At 33.3% G+C, this 19,909-nt stretch overlaps 1 protein-coding gene across 1 annotated transcript in view; it reads left to right on the top strand.

The window, feature by feature from the left end:
• Positions 1-19,909, top strand: part of LOC127739141 (uncharacterized) — a 151,089-nt gene that overhangs the window by 73,703 nt on the left and 57,477 nt on the right. The window contains exon 6 of the mRNA XM_052250734.1: positions 17,536-18,045. Within this exon, the coding sequence (XP_052106694.1) occupies positions 17,536-18,045 (510 nt within the window). The remainder of the gene's footprint in view (positions 1-17,535; positions 18,046-19,909) is intronic.

Raw genomic sequence — 19,909 nt, 5'->3', positions numbered from 1 at the left:
TAAATTGTTTTTCTCAATTTATTTATTCATATTTTTCATTTCGGGGCCCATTATATGGGTTTTTCTCATTGTTGGAGACCGCGTGGTTGCCTATAATTGTTTACATCCACTTCCGATGAACTTAGGTGGATAGGTGTCTCATTGGCAATCATACCACATCTCCTTATTTTTAATATACCGTGTTTGGATGGATACAAATATATGTCCGACACAAAAACTCTTGTGAGTGATTTTGATAGACGTAAACCTGTTTCAAAGAAAGAAACTGACCATCGTCTCAGATTTTTGATTGTTTTTGTTTGACTTATTCCACGGCCGACACTCGGCTAACCGAGAGATTGGTCGGTTAATCTAAATTGAGTATGCGGCTATATGGGCGGTTGGTCTGTTAATCGGGTCGGTTATACGTCTGTTAAGAGTAAAACGCACAATTTAAATGTTCAACTCTGTTAAATATACAGATTTTTGGCATATTATAAGAACCAAATAAAAAAAAGAAAAGTGTCTGACAAAATGATATCTATCATAGAACATTTTCCACATGTAAAAACATTTTATAGTCTGCGCAAACTTTAGTAAAACTAAAAGGCGTCGCACAAGTATGTGGTATTTATGCTTATACGCATAGCAATTGTTTTAATAAAAGGCGAAACAAACAATTTTAGATATCATTTAAAGGACACAAAATAGTACTTTGGTTCTAAAAAATAAATTGACATTAGTAAATATTTCATAATTGTAATATAACGTGAGTAATACCACGTTTTAGTGACTATTAGGGGAATAAAGTCTGTTAATGGGTTGGACAATTAAAATTGCGTCAGTTAAGAGTTATTTAACCACGACAATAGTTTTGCTACCTTTATAATTTCCCATTAAAAAAGTTAAGAATGAGATGTACTTGATTAAAAAAAAATGACAATACGGTGCAACAGTATCCTTGTAGTAAGAGCATTTTTATTTTGACTTTCTTTGCATTTTATTGAAAGGTGTGTCACTGCAATATAGCGTGATATGGATTGACCGCTGGAATATGCATGAATTTATTATTAACGTTTTCAATCAGCCTTGATTTTTGTGTCTGTTCAAAGAAGCACGTTCAAAAATCCGACTGAAAGTGTCTGTCTTATACAACACCGGGTACATATAACGTGTTGTCGTTCTCATATGGACATGATATTTGCCACTGGACGTTAAACCCTAATTCGTCAGCATCATCCAATTGGTTCTTTTGTTCTATTACTTAATCATATGCTGTTTACAAAACATTCTAAAGAAGTAAATGGAAAGAAGCGAATGCAGCTACATTTGATTATCTTAAGTTTTAATTCATTTTATTCCGTTTAGTTCCTTTCTACATAAGTGCAGAGAAGAACTGCAGTTGTGCGCTTGTAAAATTCTAGCATTTGTCACCAATTTGAGTACATCGCAATCCGTTACTGTTTCAACCACCCCCTCCCCCTGAAATTTTGTTTTGTTTGCACTTAACAATATTTACTGAGCTATCAGATTCAGCGGTTGACAGGAGGCCAATGTTTATCGGACTCCAGTCTCAAATAACATAAAGTGATATACAGTAAAATAAATGCAAAGCATCTATATAGATATCGTTGTCTATACTATTAATTTAAAAATAAGGAGATGTGGAATAAATGCCAAAATTGTTTTAACAATCATCTTGGAGAGTCTAAATAGTAAAAAGGGTTGTTTCATGTCTGTATTCTTAAACAATTGTTATTTTTCTCTCTTTTTTAGCAATGCATCACTCTCTACTGTCCTTATCTATTATTCTATATTCTGCGTCTCCATCCAGATTCTCGTGTATACCATGAGGGTCCGGATTGGGGGTGTTGTTTATTTCTGTATTCTTTAATTGTTATGTCACTTTTCTCTACATTTTATTTATTTTTCTCATTATTCTTTCTCTATTCTTTAAATTCTAGCATCCCAATATATTTTACTTACTGATGTTTAGTTACATTACGACGTTTATCTCTGATATAAAAAAGCAGATGTGGTATGATTGCCAATGAGACAACTCTCCAAAAGAGACCAAAATGACACAGAAATTAACAACTATAGGTCACCGTACGGCCTTCAACAATGAGCAAAGCCCATACCGCATAGTCAGCTATAAAAGGCCCCGAAATGACAATGTAAAACAATTCAAACGAGAAAACTAACGGCTTTATTTATATATAAAAAAAAATGAACGAAAAACAAATATGTAACACATAAACAAACGACAACCACTAATTTACAGGCTCCTGACTTGGGACAGGCACATACATACATAATGTGGCGGGGTTAAACATGTTAGCGGGATCCCAACCCTCCCCTAACCTGGGACAGTGGTTTAACAGTACAACATAAGAACGAACTATAAAAATGATGTATATACTGGTTACCAATGTAGATGACAAATTGGTGTTATTCATAACAACGAAACAGAATTCACATGATATATGCGACCATTCTTGAATGAAATGCATATTACTTTAATATTACACTTTTTGAAACCATTTTTATCAATTTCCAATTTCCATTGTCTAAATTTATTTTTCATTATTCATGTGTTGTTTCCGTATATTTTAGCCACTCGTCTTGAGCCTACCCATTTGATCCGATAACTCCCCATAAAGCAATCAATTTATATTTTCATTGCCATTCATAACTCTTAACAGAACAAATAACAGACCGGGTTTTATACATCCGACCCATTAACAGACCAGGTTTTTAATAAAAATTGATTAATCTATCACCAAAATACAGATTTTCGTGTAGATTTTTCACACAATGATATTAATATGGTTAACAAACATAATGCCTTTCTTTTTTCGATGTTCAAAATATTGCATGCAAGTAAATTCAGCCAAGTTGTCATTTTGTGTACATTTTGTGTGTGTAAAATGTGTATAAATTTATTGATGAGTAACCCGCCTTTTCATTTTATTGATTGTTTATCGAAGCTAGAAAAAAAATAATTACACCACTGGATTCAGTACATTGAATTGTTTTGTCAGACATGAATAATTTTTATGATGAAAAATATATTTAAAAAGTTATACAATGAAAGTTTACTGAACTTGCAAGTATTTTCTCGATAACACCTGATTAACAGACTTTAGCCAACCCAATTAACAGACCAACCGCCGATATAGCCGCATACTCATACATAGATTAACCGACCAATCTCTCGGTTAGCCGGGTAACGGCCGTGTATTCACAACTTGATAATGACATTAATACACATTAAATTATTAACATGTTGTTTTCATTTTTTTTATAAACTTTGGACGATTTAGAGCTTGCTGTACCGGTATTCTATCATGTCTATATACTCCGATCTTTTGTTGGATATCATAGCATCCGTATTAAAAGCAACCGAGTCAGCATCTACTTTTTAGAATATTATAGCTCAGTGTATCAAGTCAGAGATCAAGACAAGTGCTGTAGAAATTATTAACACGATTAAATAACATTTGTCCATGTACTTGTTAAATGACTTTCTTAGTGCTTAACGATGCAGTGGCGGAGCCAGAACTTTTTATCCTCACACTTTATTCCTGGGGCAGTATGATTCTTTAAGATTGACCTATAATTAACAATGTGTCATCCAAACACAGAGGCAATGATTACTAGTATATCTAATGAATGGCTTAAAACCAAAAATCTCAAATGTTATGGCCTCAATGCTAAATTTCACAGCAGCAACTTAAATGTGTTACAGGGTTATAAGCACCTCTACATTGTACGAATCTAGTGTACATAAACTTTTTATTCCTGAGGTCATACTGCTACTGTTATGCCCCCACCGTATTGAGTTTTATCCTTGTTCTTCTGTAAGTAAGTCCGTTCCTTACTTGTACGTACGTCCGTACATCCCAAAATTGGTTTCTGTTCTCTTACTTTAGTTTGCCTGAACCAAATTGTATGAAACTTATACGCCATGCTTATAACCACAAAACACAAGTCAAGTTTTAATTTTGGTGGCGTCACTTTTACCATTCTAGAGTTATACGCTCCTTTACAAATAGAAAGTTGCTGGAATTTTTATTTTCTGTTCTCTAACTTTAGTTTGTCTTGACCAAATGTTATGAAACTTCTACACAATGCTCATTACCACAAAACACTGATCAAATTTAAATTTTGGTGGTGTCAGTTATACCGTTCTAGAGTTTCGCCCTTTTCAAATGTAAAAATTGCTGAATTTTTTCGTTTCCGTTATCTTACTTTAGTTCGCTCAACCAAATGTTATGAAACTTATACACAATACTTTTAACCATAAAACCAATATCAAGTTTGAATTTTGGTGAAGTCATTTTTACTGCTCTAGGGTTGTGCCCCGTTACAAATCGAAAAATTGCTGATTTTTTTTATTCCATTCTTTAACTTAAGTTTGCCTCAACTTAATGTGAAGAATGTATACACAATGCTTATTACCCCAAAACTCAGACCAAGTACAAATTTTGGTAGCGTCACATTTACAGTTCTTGTGTTGTGACCCTTTATAACGTTAATGCTAGCGGGGGCATCATTTGTGTTACATGGACACGTTTCCTATTTATTGATCAAAGCCTTTAATATAAATTCACTTTCATTACAGTTGTATTGATTTAAGTTAACTGTCTTATTTAAAAAAAAAGATGTATATTTTGCAAATGAACCAATGCTTTCTAAAAGAGTTCAAAGGAGGAAAATATATTATCAACTATAGGCCACCATACGGTCGTCAACAATGAGAAAAACTTGTACCATATAGTAAGCTATAAAAGGCCCTGATATGAAACATGTGGAACAGTTCAAACAAGAAAACTTACTGGTTAATCAGTAACAAAACATTTTACTAAAAACAAATATGAAGGACCTAAACCAATAGAAAAATACCAAATTCACAGGCCCTTGACATAGCATCGTCACATAAAGAAATTAACAGAGCTTTCTGTATGTTTGATTATTTTAGATCTACAGTTTAAGGTTGCAATAGAAAATATCAAAATTTTCTATGACAATTAAACATATGAAAAAAAGTGATTTTTGATAATTGCTGACGAGACAATGGTTTAGTTTAAAACATCAAAGCTGTGATTAAATACATATTTGAAATAATACATGTCTATAACCTATTTGAAATAATACACATCTACAGTTGCAAACTTTCCAGAGGTGCTATCCAGCACTTTGAATATGCATATATTGCATACTGCAAATCAATGTTGAAATATCAACTATTAATACGTGTTTATTTGCTTTGTCAATCTGCAATATGCACGATTTGTTTAGCTAAACAATTTCCCTATACAATATTTACAAAAATGCATTATCTATATTTTATAACTTCTGACAATCTAGGCACACCTCCGGAGAGGCACACTCATAACGCACATTCTTAAAGTGAATACATTTGATATCAATTAATAACTATAAATACCACATTTTCAAAACTAAATCAACAACCACATGCACACATATTACCTAAAATAAGGATACAACGAAGAAATCAACAGCTTTTAAGAAAGCTAAAACTTGTCAATGTAATTAGCCGGTATTACCTTCTGTAAATCCAACCTATACAGGGAACCTTTGAATTCTTTCAGTAGTTGTTTTAATTATATATGTGTTACACTATAGTACACTAATCAACAAGTCTGTTTTCTTCCACCACTACTATTTTGGGTTAATTAGTTCAAATTTTAAATCAGTTTATTTAGTTTATTGTTGTAAGGAAAACAGGACATGTTCAAACAGAAAGATTTTGAAAGCAAGAGAAACTGTGCACTTTTAAATATGCATGACTTTATCAGATGACAATACGAAAACCAAAAGTCCAGGCTAAAAATATGACATAGGACTACTTTATTTCAGTCACGAACCCGTGATCGATGTCGAGGGTGTGTTATAATATAAGATATTACCTTAATAAAATATCATAAATCTTCCTAAAGATATATTTCAAACCAATACTTAATGAGATATATTGTAAAGTTAATAACTTCTTCTTCTTCTTCTTTATGTACAATTTTAATATTTTATTCATGTATTTTACACCAAAATAAAGTGATTAAAAAATTATGTACAAAAATCTATCATCTGGTTTAAATCAGTTGACATAGAACACCTTGTGTAAGGTGTGCTCTGAAATTGTCAACTGTGGTTGGCTGTTCTGTAGGTTCTGTTGGATGATGGTGAGTGAGAAAAATGACCATTTGTATGTTTTCTTTGTGGTTTGTATGTGTCTATAAGTATTAGGATGGTTTTGTCTTGTTCTGCTGTCTGTTGGTATTAAAATTTCAGAATGCATGGCAATAAGACTGTGGATTACTTTATATAATATAATAAGACGTGTTTAAAGGCGGGGTTCAGCTAATTAAGGTAGTTTTAGATATTCATCATATTTGTAACGCTACTAGTGTTATGGTAGCTGTTAAAAATGCACCTAGTTGCTCGTCTGTGAACCATTTATATTTTTAGCTCGTTTGGCCCAAAGAGCCAAGTGAGCTATTCTCATCACTTGGCGTCCGTCGTCCGTCGTCGTCATTAACTTTTACAAAAATCTTTTCCTCTGAAACTACTGAGCCAAATTTAATCATACTTGGCCACAATCATCATTGGGGTATCTAGTTTATTAAATGTATCCGATGACCTGGCCAACCAACCAAGATGGCCGCCATGGCTAAAAAAAATTAAACATAGGGGTAAAATGTAGATTTTTGGTTTATATCTCTGAAACTAAAGCATTTGGAGCAAAGCTGACGAGGTAAAATTGTTTATCAGGTCTAGATCTATCTGCCCTGAAATTTTCAGACAAATTGGACATCCCGTTGTTGGGTTGCTACCCCTGAATTGGTAATTTTATGGAAATTTTTGCAGTTTTTGGTTTTTATCTTGAATATTATCATATAGCTGCTAGAGATAAACTGTAAACAGCAATAATGTTCAGCAAAGTAAGATCTACAAATAAGTCAACATGACCAAAACAGTCAGTTGACAGCCTAAGGAGTTATTGTCCTTTATAGTAAATTTTTCGTAAATTTTTGTAATCTTACAAAAATCTTCTCATCTGAAACTACTCAGACCAATTTAACCAATTTTGGTCACGATCATCATATGGATATAGTTTAAACAATGTGTCCGATGACCCTGCCTGCCAACAAACATGGCCCACATGGCTAAAAATAGGACATAGGGGTCAAATGCAGTTTTTGGCTTATATCTCTGAAAATAAAGCATTTAGAGCAAATTTGACATTTTGTTAAAATGTTCATCAGGTTAGGATCTATTTCGTTTAAAATATCAGACGAATCAGACATCCCATTGTTGGGTTGCTACCCCTGAATTGGTAATTTTAAGGAATATTTGCAGTTTTTGGTTGTTATCGTATATATTATTATAGATACAGATTTATTGTAAACAGCTATAATGTTCATCAAAGTAAGATCTTCAAATAAGTCAACATAACCAGTTGGCCCTTTAGGAAGGTATTGTCCTTTATAGTAAATTTTTTACAAATTTTCGTAAATTTTTGTAATCTTACAAAAATCTTCCCCTCTGAAACTACTCAGAAATTTTTTAACCAAACTTGGTCACAAACATCAGTTGGGTACATGTATCTAGTTTTAAAAAATGTGTCTAATGACTCTGCCTGCCAACCCCCATGGCGCATATGGCTAACAATAGAACATAGGGGTCAAATGTAGTTTTTGGCTTATATCTCTGAAACTAAGGCATTTAGAGCAAGTTTGATAATCTGGAAATATATTCATCAGTTAAATTTAAGATCTTTCTGTCGTTAAATATCAGACGAATTAGACATCCCGTTGTTGGGTTGCTGCCCTCAATTGGTAATTTTAAGTAAATTTTGCAGTTTTTATTTACTATCTTCAATATTATTAGCTCACCTGACCTGAAAGGTCAAGTGAGCTTTTCTCATCACTTGGCGTCCGTCGTCCGTCTTCTATCGTCGTCGTCGTCGTCCTCTGTTAACTTTTACAAAAATCTTCTTCTCTGAAACTAATGGCCCAAATTTAACCAAACTTGGCCACAATCATCACTAGGGTGACTAGTTTAAAAAATATGTCTGATGACCCCGCCTGCCAACCAACATGGCCGACATGGCTAAAAATAGAACATGGGGTAAAATGCAGTTTTTGGCTTATTTCTCTGAAACTAAAGCATTTACAACAAATCTGACATCGGGGTGAAAATGTTCACCAGGTTAAGATCTATCCGCCCATTAATTTTCAGATGAATTCGACAACCCATTGTTGGGTTGCTGCCCCTGAATTGGTAATTTTAAGGAAATTTTGCAGTTTTTGGTTATTATCTTGAATATTATTATAGATAGAGATAAACTGTAAACAGCAATAATGTTCATCAAAGTAAGATCTACAAATAAGTCGGCCAAAATTGTCAGTCGACCTCTTTAGGAGTTATTGCCCTTTAAAGTCAATTTTTAACAAGTTTTCGTAAATTTTTGTAATCTTTTACAATAATCTTCTTCTTTGAAACTACTGACACAAATTTAACCAAACTTGGCCATACTCATTTTTAGGGTAACTAGTTTAAAAAATGTGTCCGATGACCCTGCCTTCCAACCATCATGACCGACATGGTTAAAAATAGAAGATAGGGGTAAAATGCAGTTTTTGGTTTATATCTCTGAAACTAAAGCATTTAAAGCAAATCTGACATGTGGCAAAAATGTTCATGAGATTTAGGTTTATCTGCCCTGAAATTTTCAGACGAATCTGACAACCCGTTGTTGGGTTGTTGCCCCTGAGTTCGTAATTTTACGGAAATTTTGCAGTTTGTTGTTATTATCTTAGATATCATTATATTATCTAATATCTAATACTCTTAATTATGATTTTAACATTATTACACATGATTTCCAAAGCATGCATAAATACAGGTGAGCGACACAGGCTCTTGAGAGCCTCTAGTTATAGATAGAGATATAATGTAAACAGCAATAGTGTTCCGCAAAGTAAGATCTACAAATAAGTTAAATGATTAAAATGTTAAATTTACCCTATAAGGAGTTTTTGCCCTTTAAAGTCAATTTATTAACAATTTCAGTAATTTTTTTGTAATCTTTTAATTTACAAATGTATTACCCTCTAAAACAACTGAAACAAATTTAACCAATCATTATGGTATCCAGTTTAAAAAATGTGTCCAATGACCCTGCCTGCCAACCAACATGGCAGACATGGCTAAAAATAGGACATAGGGGTAAAATGCAGTTTTCAATGAGTGATAGATTTCACTTAGAAGAAATTTAAAGGTCCCAGTGAATAAACTTCACAGAGAACAATAGCTATTGTATTTGTTCAATGGGACAAAAGAACTGCCTAAAGTTTAAATGGACAGGTAACTATCAGGTGAATCTGTGGAAAAGTATCATTGGGTTCGGAATAATAAGATATATGATTTAATTAATAAGATATCGTATTTCGTTTTATAAGATATCTTATACAATTTATAAGAATTCTTATTTAATTGAAATAATTACCTTACTATCTTTATATGATATTTTGAAAATGCAATTGATAATACTATAGCCCCTCTCCTACATTATATTTTACAAACGTTTGTGATTTTGTATACGTAGGATGTATCAATATAATAATGAAAATGCAACTGAGATGAACAAACAAAATAAAATGTGGTGCCTCCATCCAGAGACAACTAACCAACACTGCAGTAAAGAAGGAAATAAACTGTCAAGTGGAAAGTTCTAGTTGGTGTTTCTGTTTACTCATTTCCCGACAATAATAAAATCGTGTAAATATCTCTTGCTTAGATTAAATCTGTAATCTGGATTTAGATTAAGGCAACACATTATGCAAGTATAATCTTGTCAACAGGCTTGTTTAACCCCACCACATTCTTTAACTTTGTTTGCCTGTATTAAGTCAGGGGCCTGTTGTTCAGTGGTTAGTGTTGGTTCATGTCTGTCAAAACTGTTTTTTGAATTTTGTTTTGTTATAAATTAGGCCCTTAGTCAGTTTCTCATTGTTTAAGACCTTACAGTTGACTGTAATTGCTCGCATCCACTTCATTTGCACTTTGATAGTTGTCTCATTGGCAGTCATATCACATCAGCTTATTTTTGAACTGGATCGTGATATTTAAACTGTGAAAATACATCCTATGACAGTACAACCTCAAATTTAGATCAGTAATGAATAACTGTAACAGAACTATCGAAGATCTGCCACAAAAACAAATATACGTGTATAACTAATGCAAATACCTATGATGTTGCTTACTTTGAACAGTCACATTGATATATATATACATCTATCCCATTTTGTCTTGATCAGTGGAATAAGAAAAGGACATTCAAGTTTCTAGTTTCCTACTGAAACATGTTTAAGCATTTAGCATTAAAATGTAAGTGTTGTCACGGATTGAATAAGCCTAGGATTGCAGCTGTGATACAAGAGGCTAAATGTGCCGGATTGAGACAGCTTTTCCTATACATCTCCGCTTTGGTATCGGTTATAATGGGTTTGTTGTCATGCTATTCGTTGATCTCTCATTTGGTACATCGCTTGCTTGTGGAACGTTGTATGGATATCTCTGAAATTATACCACAAGTTTCCATACCACAAAGGGATGGTTAGGATTGGCCTTTTGGGGTTATGGCTCAAACCGTTTATGAATTGGGGGCAAAAAAAGGGGGAAACAAGGGTTTCCTGATTAATGGACAATTACTTTAAAAGTACAATGTTGTGTTTGAATTACCTCCCTTTAACTGCTTTTAAATTATATATAAAGAAATGTTGTATTGTCTTGAGGTGATGAGCTGTCTATTTATTTTAAGAACTTACAGTTTTAAAAATGCTGATTAAGGTATATTAATTTTAGCCATGATTATGTATGTCATTTTCTATTTTGAGATTTTAATGATGTATTTAAATGGGTAATTACGGTTGCATTTTCAATTTGAAATTTCAATTGAGATTATGACCATATCTGGAGGGAAAGATTTTTTTTTTGGAAAAAGGGCGGGGGGGGGGGGGGGGGGGGGGGGGGTTGAAAAAAATTGGAGAAAGGGGGGGGGGGGGGGGGTAAAAAAGAAATTGTGGGGGACAATTTTTTCTCAAGATTTCAGAAATTAAAAAGAAAATTACTTCAAAAATTTTTTTTTTGGCAAAGAAGGGGGTGGGGGTTTAAAAAAATTATGGGGCATACAAAATACCTCCTACGTAAATCCACATGTATCGAAACCTATTTGCAGACGCTATGCCGATTTTATCATTTTTAAAATTGCAATTCAAAGGAGACTACAGAAATTCTATTCGTATTCGGATGCATAACAAACAGAGTTAATGCACAAGAGCTCGGAGAAATCTACAATGTCAAAATAAAATAAAATTCCGCGAAAGTCCATTAAAGCTTTTGGCACATTTTAGAAATTTCAAAACATGACGTCATACAAATGAAAACGCTAAAGCTGAAGGTTTTTCCGTTACGTAAACCATCGAAGTTCATATAATATTGCATTAAAATGGATTTTTGAGGTAGGGTTTGTTTTATTTTCTATTTTATTCCATTATTCGCATATTTACTGATTTCAGCAAGTCAACATGGCAACTCCTTAGTTACGAAATTTCAACTTTGGATTTGACGGAAGCTTTACGAGAAAAACATGTAAATTAGAAATGGCAAATGTTTGGTTTGATAATTGAAAGAATTAAAAACATTTCTCTAGCGGTTATTTACAAAATAATTCATGCAAGCTACAGAATTATTAGAATGTTTTAGCTATGTCTAACAGGGAGTAAAAAAGGACAGCCATACACACGGCATACCAACCCTCGCTTCATTTTTAGCTCACCTGGCCCGATGGGCCAAGTGAGCTTTTCTCATCACTTGGCATCCGTCGTTGTCCGTTGTCCGTCGTCGTCGTCGTCCGTCGTCGTTAGCTTTTTACAAAAATCTTCTCCTCTGAAACCACTGGGCCAAATTTAACCAAACTTAGCCACAATCATCATTAGGGTACCTAGTTTAAAAAATATGTCCAATGACCCCGCCAACCAACCAAGATGGCCGCCATGGCTAAAAATAGAACATAGGGGTAAAATGTAGATTTTGGCTTATATCTCTGAAACCAAAGCATTTAGAGTACATCTGACATAGGGTTCAACTGATTATCAGGTCAAGATCTATCTGCCTTGAAATTTTCAGACGAATCTGACAACCCGTTGTTGGGTTGCTGCCCATGAATTGGTAATTTTAAGGAGATTTTGCAGTTTTTGGTTATTATCTTGAATATTATTATAGATAGAGATAAACTGTAAACAGCAATAATGTTCAGCAAAGTAAGATCTACAAATAAGTCGGCCAAAATTGTCAGTCGACCCTTTTAGGAGTTATTGCCCTTTATAGTCAATTTTTAACAATTTTTCGTAAATTTTTGTAATCTTTTACAAAAATCTTCTCTGAAATTACTGAGACAAATTTAACCATACCTGGCCATAATCATTATTAGGGTATCTAGTTTAAAAAAATTGTCCGATGACCCCGCCATCCAACCATCATGGCTGACATGGTTAAAAATAGAACATAGGGGTAAAATGCAATTTTTGGTTTATATCTCTGAAACTAAAGCATTTAGAGCAAATCTGTTCATCAGATTTAGATTTATCTGCCCTGAAATTTTCATACGAATCCGACAACCCGTTGTTTGGTTGCTGCTCCTGAGTTAGAAATTTTACAGAAATTTTGCAGTTTTTTGTTATTATCTTAGATATCATTATAATATCTAATATCTAATACTATTAATTATGATTTTAACCTTATTTTACATGATTTCCAAAGCATCAGTAAATACAGGTGAGCGACACAGGCTCTTGCGAGCCTCTAGTTCTAGTTTCCAGACAATAACTTGGGTTTAAGTGTATGGATCTCTCTGAAATTGTACTGCAAGGTTCCATATCACAAAGGGAATGCTTGGATTGATTTTGGGGGTAATTGCCTCAAAATTTTAGGAATTAGGGGGCAAAAAAGGGGCAAAAAACAAGCATTTTTCTAGTTTCATGACAATAACTTGTGTGTAAGTCTATGGATCTTTCTGAAATTGCACGGCAAGGTTCTATATCACAAAGGGAAAGCTGGGTTTGAGTTTGGGGGTTCAAGTGTATGGATCTCTCTGAAATTGTACTGCAAGGTATCATACCACAAAGGGAAGGCTGGGATTGATTTTGGGGGTAATTGCCTCAAAATTTTAGGAAAAAAGGGGCAAAAAACAAGCATTTTTCTAGTTTCATGACAATAACTTGTGTGTAAGTCTATGGATCTTTCTGAAATTGTACTGCAAGGTTCCATATCACAAAGGGAAAGCTGGGTTTGAGTTTGGGGGTAATTGCCTTAAACGTTTAGGAATTTGGGGCAAAAAAGGGGCAAAAAACCAAGCATTTTTCTAGTTTCCAGACAATATAACTTGTGTTCAAGTGTATGGATCTCTCTGAAATTGTACTGCAAGGTACCATACCACAAAGGGAAGGCTGGGATTGAATTTGGGGGTGATGAATCATAAGGGGGTTAAAAAAATTTGGAGGGAGGGATTTTTTTTTCCTTTTTTTTTCTTTAAAATTTTCCATTTTAAATTGGTTATTTCTGATTTATATATAAAAGCAAATAATAATGATATGGTTTGAATAGGTAAATTAAAAATTTATAAGTTCTTAGACCACATTCATTCTTTGTCAGAAACCTATGCTGTGTCAAATATTTAATCACAATCCAAATTCAGTGTGTATCAAGCTTGAATGTTGTGTCCATACTTGCCCCAACTGTTCAGGGTTCGACCTCTGCGGTCGTATCAAGCTGCGCCCAGCGGAGCATTTTATTTGTACATAAACAGTGTCAACAGTTTTACAAACGTAGCAAAATTGTTTTTAATTTAATTAAATATAAACTGTTGCAAGTGTTGGCCCATTGAATAATAATAATTGACCATTATATTAAATACTTTTATTCTGTATGAAGCATTTATCCAAGCTAGCCATGATATCCTTTCTCTCAAATGAGTCTTCCTTCTCTTTTACAATAATAAAACTTACATTTTTGGCCCACTGGTTTCTTCCAGTTTGGCAGTCAATTCAGTGAGTTTGATATACATCAGCCACAATTAATTTTGACTCTAAAGAGTCTTCTGTTGACTTCCACAACCTGGGTATCAAACATAGTACTGTTGAATAGGTTATGTCATGTCACCCAAAGGTATGATGAGTATCTTAAACGGCAAAAAACATTTTTCACAATAAATTTATAGAGAGTTACTCCCCTTGTTTTTGCTTATTTCTAAAAAAAATCTAGTGCTGAATATTTTGTTTATTCATAGAAATATTTATAAATTACATATTGATTACGAAATATAAAATTTGAATGTAATTTGATAAAAAATAAAATGATGTGTACATATAAATAATTATATACCATCATAAATAAAACATTGTAAATGAAAGATAATATCTTTAATACTTCTAATGATTTCAAACCTTATGAGCTCACCTTTCCAAAGGAAATGTGAGCTTTTGCAATCACTTGGCGTCCACCGTTGTCGACGTCCGTCCAGTGTAAACTGTTTCAAACATCTTCTCCTCTGAAACTACTGAACCAATTCCAACCAAACTTAAGCTGAATGATCCTTAGGGAATTTAGAATAAAGTTTGTGTTCTATTTTTTGTTTCCTCAAAAAACATGGCCGCCATGGCTAAAAATAGAACATAGGGGTAAAATGCAGTTTTTGGCTTATATCTCAAAAACTAAAGCATTTAGAGCAAATCTGTCATGAGGGAAAAAATGTTCATCAGATCAAGTTCTATCAGCCCTGAAATTTTCAGATGAATCTGACAACCCATTGTTGGGTTGCTGCCACTAATTTGGTAATTTTAAGGAAATTTTGCAGTTTTTGGTTATTATCTTGAATATTATTATAGATACAGATAAACTGTAAACAGCAAAAATGATTAGCAAAGTAAGATCTACAGATAAGTTTAATGACCAAAATTGTCAATTGATCCTTAAGGAGTTATTGTCCTTAAAGACAATTTTTCACAATTTGTTCATCTAGTTTGCTTACTTTAAAAAATCTTCTCCTTTGAAACTGCTGAATCAATTTCAGCCAAACTTGGGCTGGATGAGTTTCAGAGTATCTAGTATGAATTTTGTATTTTATTTCCTTGTACGTCAAGAAACATAGCCACTATGGCTAAAATGGAACATAGGGGTAAAATGTATTTTTTTGCTTTAGAAGAAAATATGACAGATACACAAAGAACATTTAAATGGAATTTTTAAGCCCTCAATAATATATATTGAAAAGCAAAAATAATCATTGATGAAAGATTTAAGCAAAAAATTACAGGTGAGCGATTCAGGCTCTTGAGAGCCTCTTGTTTTAATGACCGTATTTGTCCTATTAGAATCGAAATAATTCATGGAAGCCATAGATTTGTTGTAAATTTACACATGGCCTGGGCCGTGATATTCGTTAATTTTATCCCTCGCTAACGCTCAGGATAAAATTCGAATATCACGGCCCAGTCCATGTGTAAATTTCCAACAAATCTATGGCTTCCATGAATTATTTCTTAAACAATCCAATTTCAGACCTGTATCAAGAGCGAATATTGTGTTCATTTTTGCCCCAACTGTTCAGGGTTGGATCCCTGCGGTCGTATCCAGCTGTGCTATGCGAAGCAATTTATTAAATATTAAAAAATATTAAAAAATATGTTTTAATATGAATAAATGATTATTATTATTAATAAATATGGAATTAATTCCACAACAGCTTGCCATATAATAATAAAATGTGTTTGTCAATCCATGTCAGTCAGTCAGATATCAGATGGTCTCTCATACAGACATTTCTCAACTGAATATCTGTAAAACCTATGTGGAAGGTCTGTAGAAGCAATATCTCAGAAAAAATAGAGTCAATTAAACCTAAATCTCTGATAAGAGATTAATAACATTTAATGTTGACATCAGCAATATCTCAAAGCAATATGAAGGTCAACACACATCTTCTTTTTTTGAGGGTGTGTGGATGTAAGTTATAGGGATCTTTGTAGGATATTGGCAAGGAAATATGTTATCGTAAGTGAAATAATATTGTGTATCAAATATCCTCTTGGTTTGATCAGTTCTATCAGCCCTGAAATTTTCAGATGAATCTGACAACCCATTGTTGGGTTGCTGCCACTAATTTGGTAATTTTAAGGAAATTTTGCAGTTTTTGGTTATTATCTTGAATATTATTATAGATACAGATAAATTGTAAACAGCAAAAATGTTTAGCAAAGTAAGATCTACAGATAAGTTTAATGACCAAAATTGTCAATTGACCCCTTAAGGAGTTATTGTCCTTAAAGACAATTTTTCACAATTTGTTCATCTAGTTTGCTTACTTTAAAAAATCTTCTCCTTTGAAACTGCTGAATCAATTTCAGCCAAACTTGGGCTGGATGAGTTTCAGAGTATCTAGTATGAATTTTGTATTTTATTTCCTTGTACGTCAAGAAACATAGCCACTATGGCTAAAATGGAACATAGGGGTAAAATGCATTTTTTTGCTTTAGAAGAAAATATGACAGATACACAAAGAACATTTAAATGGAATTTTTAAGCCCTCGATAATATATATTGAAAAGCAAAAATAATCATTGATGAAAGATTTAAGCAAAAAATTACAGGTGAGCGATTCAGGCTCTTGAGAGCCTCTTGTTTTAATGACCGTATTTGTCCTATTAGAATCGAAATAATTCATGGAAGCCATAGATTTGTTGTAAATTTACACATGGCCTGGGCCGTGATATTCGTTAATTTTATCCCTCGCTAACGCTCAGGATAAAATTCGAATATCACGGCCCAGTCCATGTGTAAATTTCCAACAAATCTATGGCTTCCATGAATTATTTCTTAAACAATCCAATTTCAGACCTGTATCAAGAGCGATTATTGTGTTCATTTTTGCCCCAACTGTTCAGGGTTGGATCCCTGCGGTCGTATCCAGCTGTGCTATGCGAAGCAATTTATTAAATATTAAAAACTATTAAAAAATATGTTTTAATATGAATAAATGATTATTATTATTAATAAATATGGAATTAATTCCACAACAGCTTGCCATATAATAATAAAATGTGTTTGTCAATCCATGTCAGTCAGTCAGATATCAGATGGTCTCTCATACAGACATTTCTCAACTGAATATCTGTAAAACCTATGTGGAAGGTTTGTAGCAGCAATATCTCAGAAAAAATAGAGTCAATTAAACCTAAATTTCTGATAAGAGATTAATAACATTTAATGTTGACATCAGCAATATCTCAAAGCAATATGAAGGTCAACACACATCTTCTTTTTTTGAGGGTGTGTGGATGTAAGTTATAGGGATCTTTGTAGGATATTGGCAAGGAAATATGTTATCGTAAGTGAAATAATATTGTGTATCAAATATCCTCTTGGTTTGAAGTCAACACATCTTACTTGCAACATTACTTATATCTGCAGAAAAAGACAAAGACAAAGAATCTGATATTAACAACAGAATAATAGATTCAATTGTTCAACAATTCCACATCAACAGCAAAGATCTAAGCACATCAGTGTCTCCCCATGGAATTATAGAGAGAAAAAAGGAATATCAAAATATACCAAAATCATTAGACAAAGAAGAAACTCCTAATGAAAGATTTGAACACAGAGAAGATGTTTTTGGTGAAAGGGTTAAAGACCAAGGTGATGTAATTGCTGTCAGTGTAAAAGAACCAACTTTATCAGAAAGGGATGACAGTCATAAAACGCAAGAACAAATTGCAACAGAAGAGCTTTCAGCCTTATTCAAGTCTGGTGTAGTTTTGAATGATAAGGATGAAAACCATACCACATTAACTTTATGGGATTTTGCAGGTGATGAAGAATTTTATGCAACACATCAAACTTTCCTTAATCCTGATGCTGTTTACATTTTGGTAACAAATTTAAATGACAGAGACGATGATAATGAAAACCATAAACATGGTATGTAAAATTTAAAATCATGAATTAAGTTAGTAGTTTGAAATGATAGTGTACGTCTTTTCATTTTTATGCAAAAAAGTTCTCCTTTGTGTTAAAATATTCACTTTAAGCCTTTATAAGCTGAAGATGGAGTCATTCTGTTTGACATTTACTATCTGAGATCTGCTTACAAATTGCCTCTACAACTATTAGTGAATGGGACAATAAAAGGAAAAACCAAGATAGTAAGGGTGTCCAATACTTGTTTTTTTTTGACATGGTAAAGTAGGTTATGTAGGGAAAATGAGTATTGTTGAAACGGTAATTATCCCCCAACTTTTGTCAGGATGCACATATTTGGTCAATATACAAATGCAACTGTGCTACAAAATAACAAAAACATTCTTTAACTTCTACTTTTAGTCAGGGGTAGTATATATAGAATAATACATGGCAAAATCCGTATGGCATGCTGTATCACCACTAGGTCCCGAGGGCTGATATTAGTCGTGGTGATACAGCATCCGATACAGATTTTGCCATGTATTGATCTGTTTAGCATATATTTTAATAGAATCAGATTCATGATATATAAGGGGACAACCATTTGATTCTGAGGTGGGTCTTGGAAGATTTTAGAAATAAATATTCTTGCCCCAATTTAGGTAACAATAAAGAATCTTGCCTTATCACACATGAAAATAAATATTCCTGTCCCAAATAATTATTTACAAAGGTGTCCAATATTTACAGAAGATCCTGAAAGAAGTATAGTAAGTGGTGTTTTGAGTGATATGCAGTGAAAATCACCCTTTCTTTTGACCAGATAAAAATAATTTGAATTGTGAAATCTTCTTAAAAAAAAATTGACTCTCTAAGCTCACCAGAAATTTTACTATTTTGGATAAAACACCCTCTTTCCTTGGACCCTCGATTGTAAAGGTATTATATTTTCATATTAATAGAATATGTATTCGAGACTTCATTTTGACTGCTCTTTTTAGAAGTTGTATGTGTATGCTATAAAAAGGTGATCTGTGTCACAAAAGATAAATTACTTTATGGGGTGAAAAGTTGATTCTGAGGGGTGGCTAGGAGGGTGAAATTCTGTGTCAATTTTTGAAAGAGCAGATAATAAATATATTCCGGCCTGGGTCTGAGTGAACATAAATAATCTGGCCACCTTTATATTGAAAATAAATATTCTGATCTGATCAAATTTGCTAGTCCCCCCTCAATATTAAATGGTTGTCCAATAATAGACTGCTTTTTAAAACCCTTTTGATGGCGCTTCTTTAGTGTGGTAACATCTGATCAAATTTGCTATCCCCCCCCCCCCCCCCTCAATTTTAAATGGTCGTCCATTAATAGACTGCTTAACCCTTTTTCTGGCGCTTAATATTAGTGTGGTTACATGTCGTATCATGCCAGGAAATACGGCAACAAGACATCATATTTCCAACTTTGACGTCATTTGATATATGACGTCACGCCCTGATGACGTAACATTGGAGACCTATCGAAGCCTCGGAAAAAAAATTAAACTATATATTATCAGCGGTGTTTTATTTGAAAGAGATGCGGTAATGAATAAGTGCTTGCATAAATTGAATATATGGATACATGTGTCCCTCTGGTAGCATGAAGATGGTTAACATTATTTTCGTCTTCTGAAATATCTAGCGGATAAACAATCTTGAGGCGTTCCAAAAGGGGCGCAATACCAGTTTAGCTATGCCATACAGGGTATGTGGTACAGGGTAGATGATACAGACAGGAGAAAAGAACCTTTATTAAATATTCAAAATTTCTGTATTGAGTACTTAATATATGATAAATACTTATACAAGTTATTTTTGTATACTTGAAGATGTGAATAATATTA

Source organism: Mytilus californianus, unplaced genomic scaffold, assembly GCF_021869535.1.
Source record: "Mytilus californianus isolate M0D057914Y unplaced genomic scaffold, xbMytCali1.0.p SCAF_4, whole genome shotgun sequence".
NCBI lineage: Eukaryota > Metazoa > Mollusca > Bivalvia > Mytilida > Mytilidae > Mytilus > Mytilus californianus.
The sequence above is the reverse complement of the archived record's forward strand: the minus strand, read 5'-3'. Positions and strand labels throughout refer to the sequence as shown.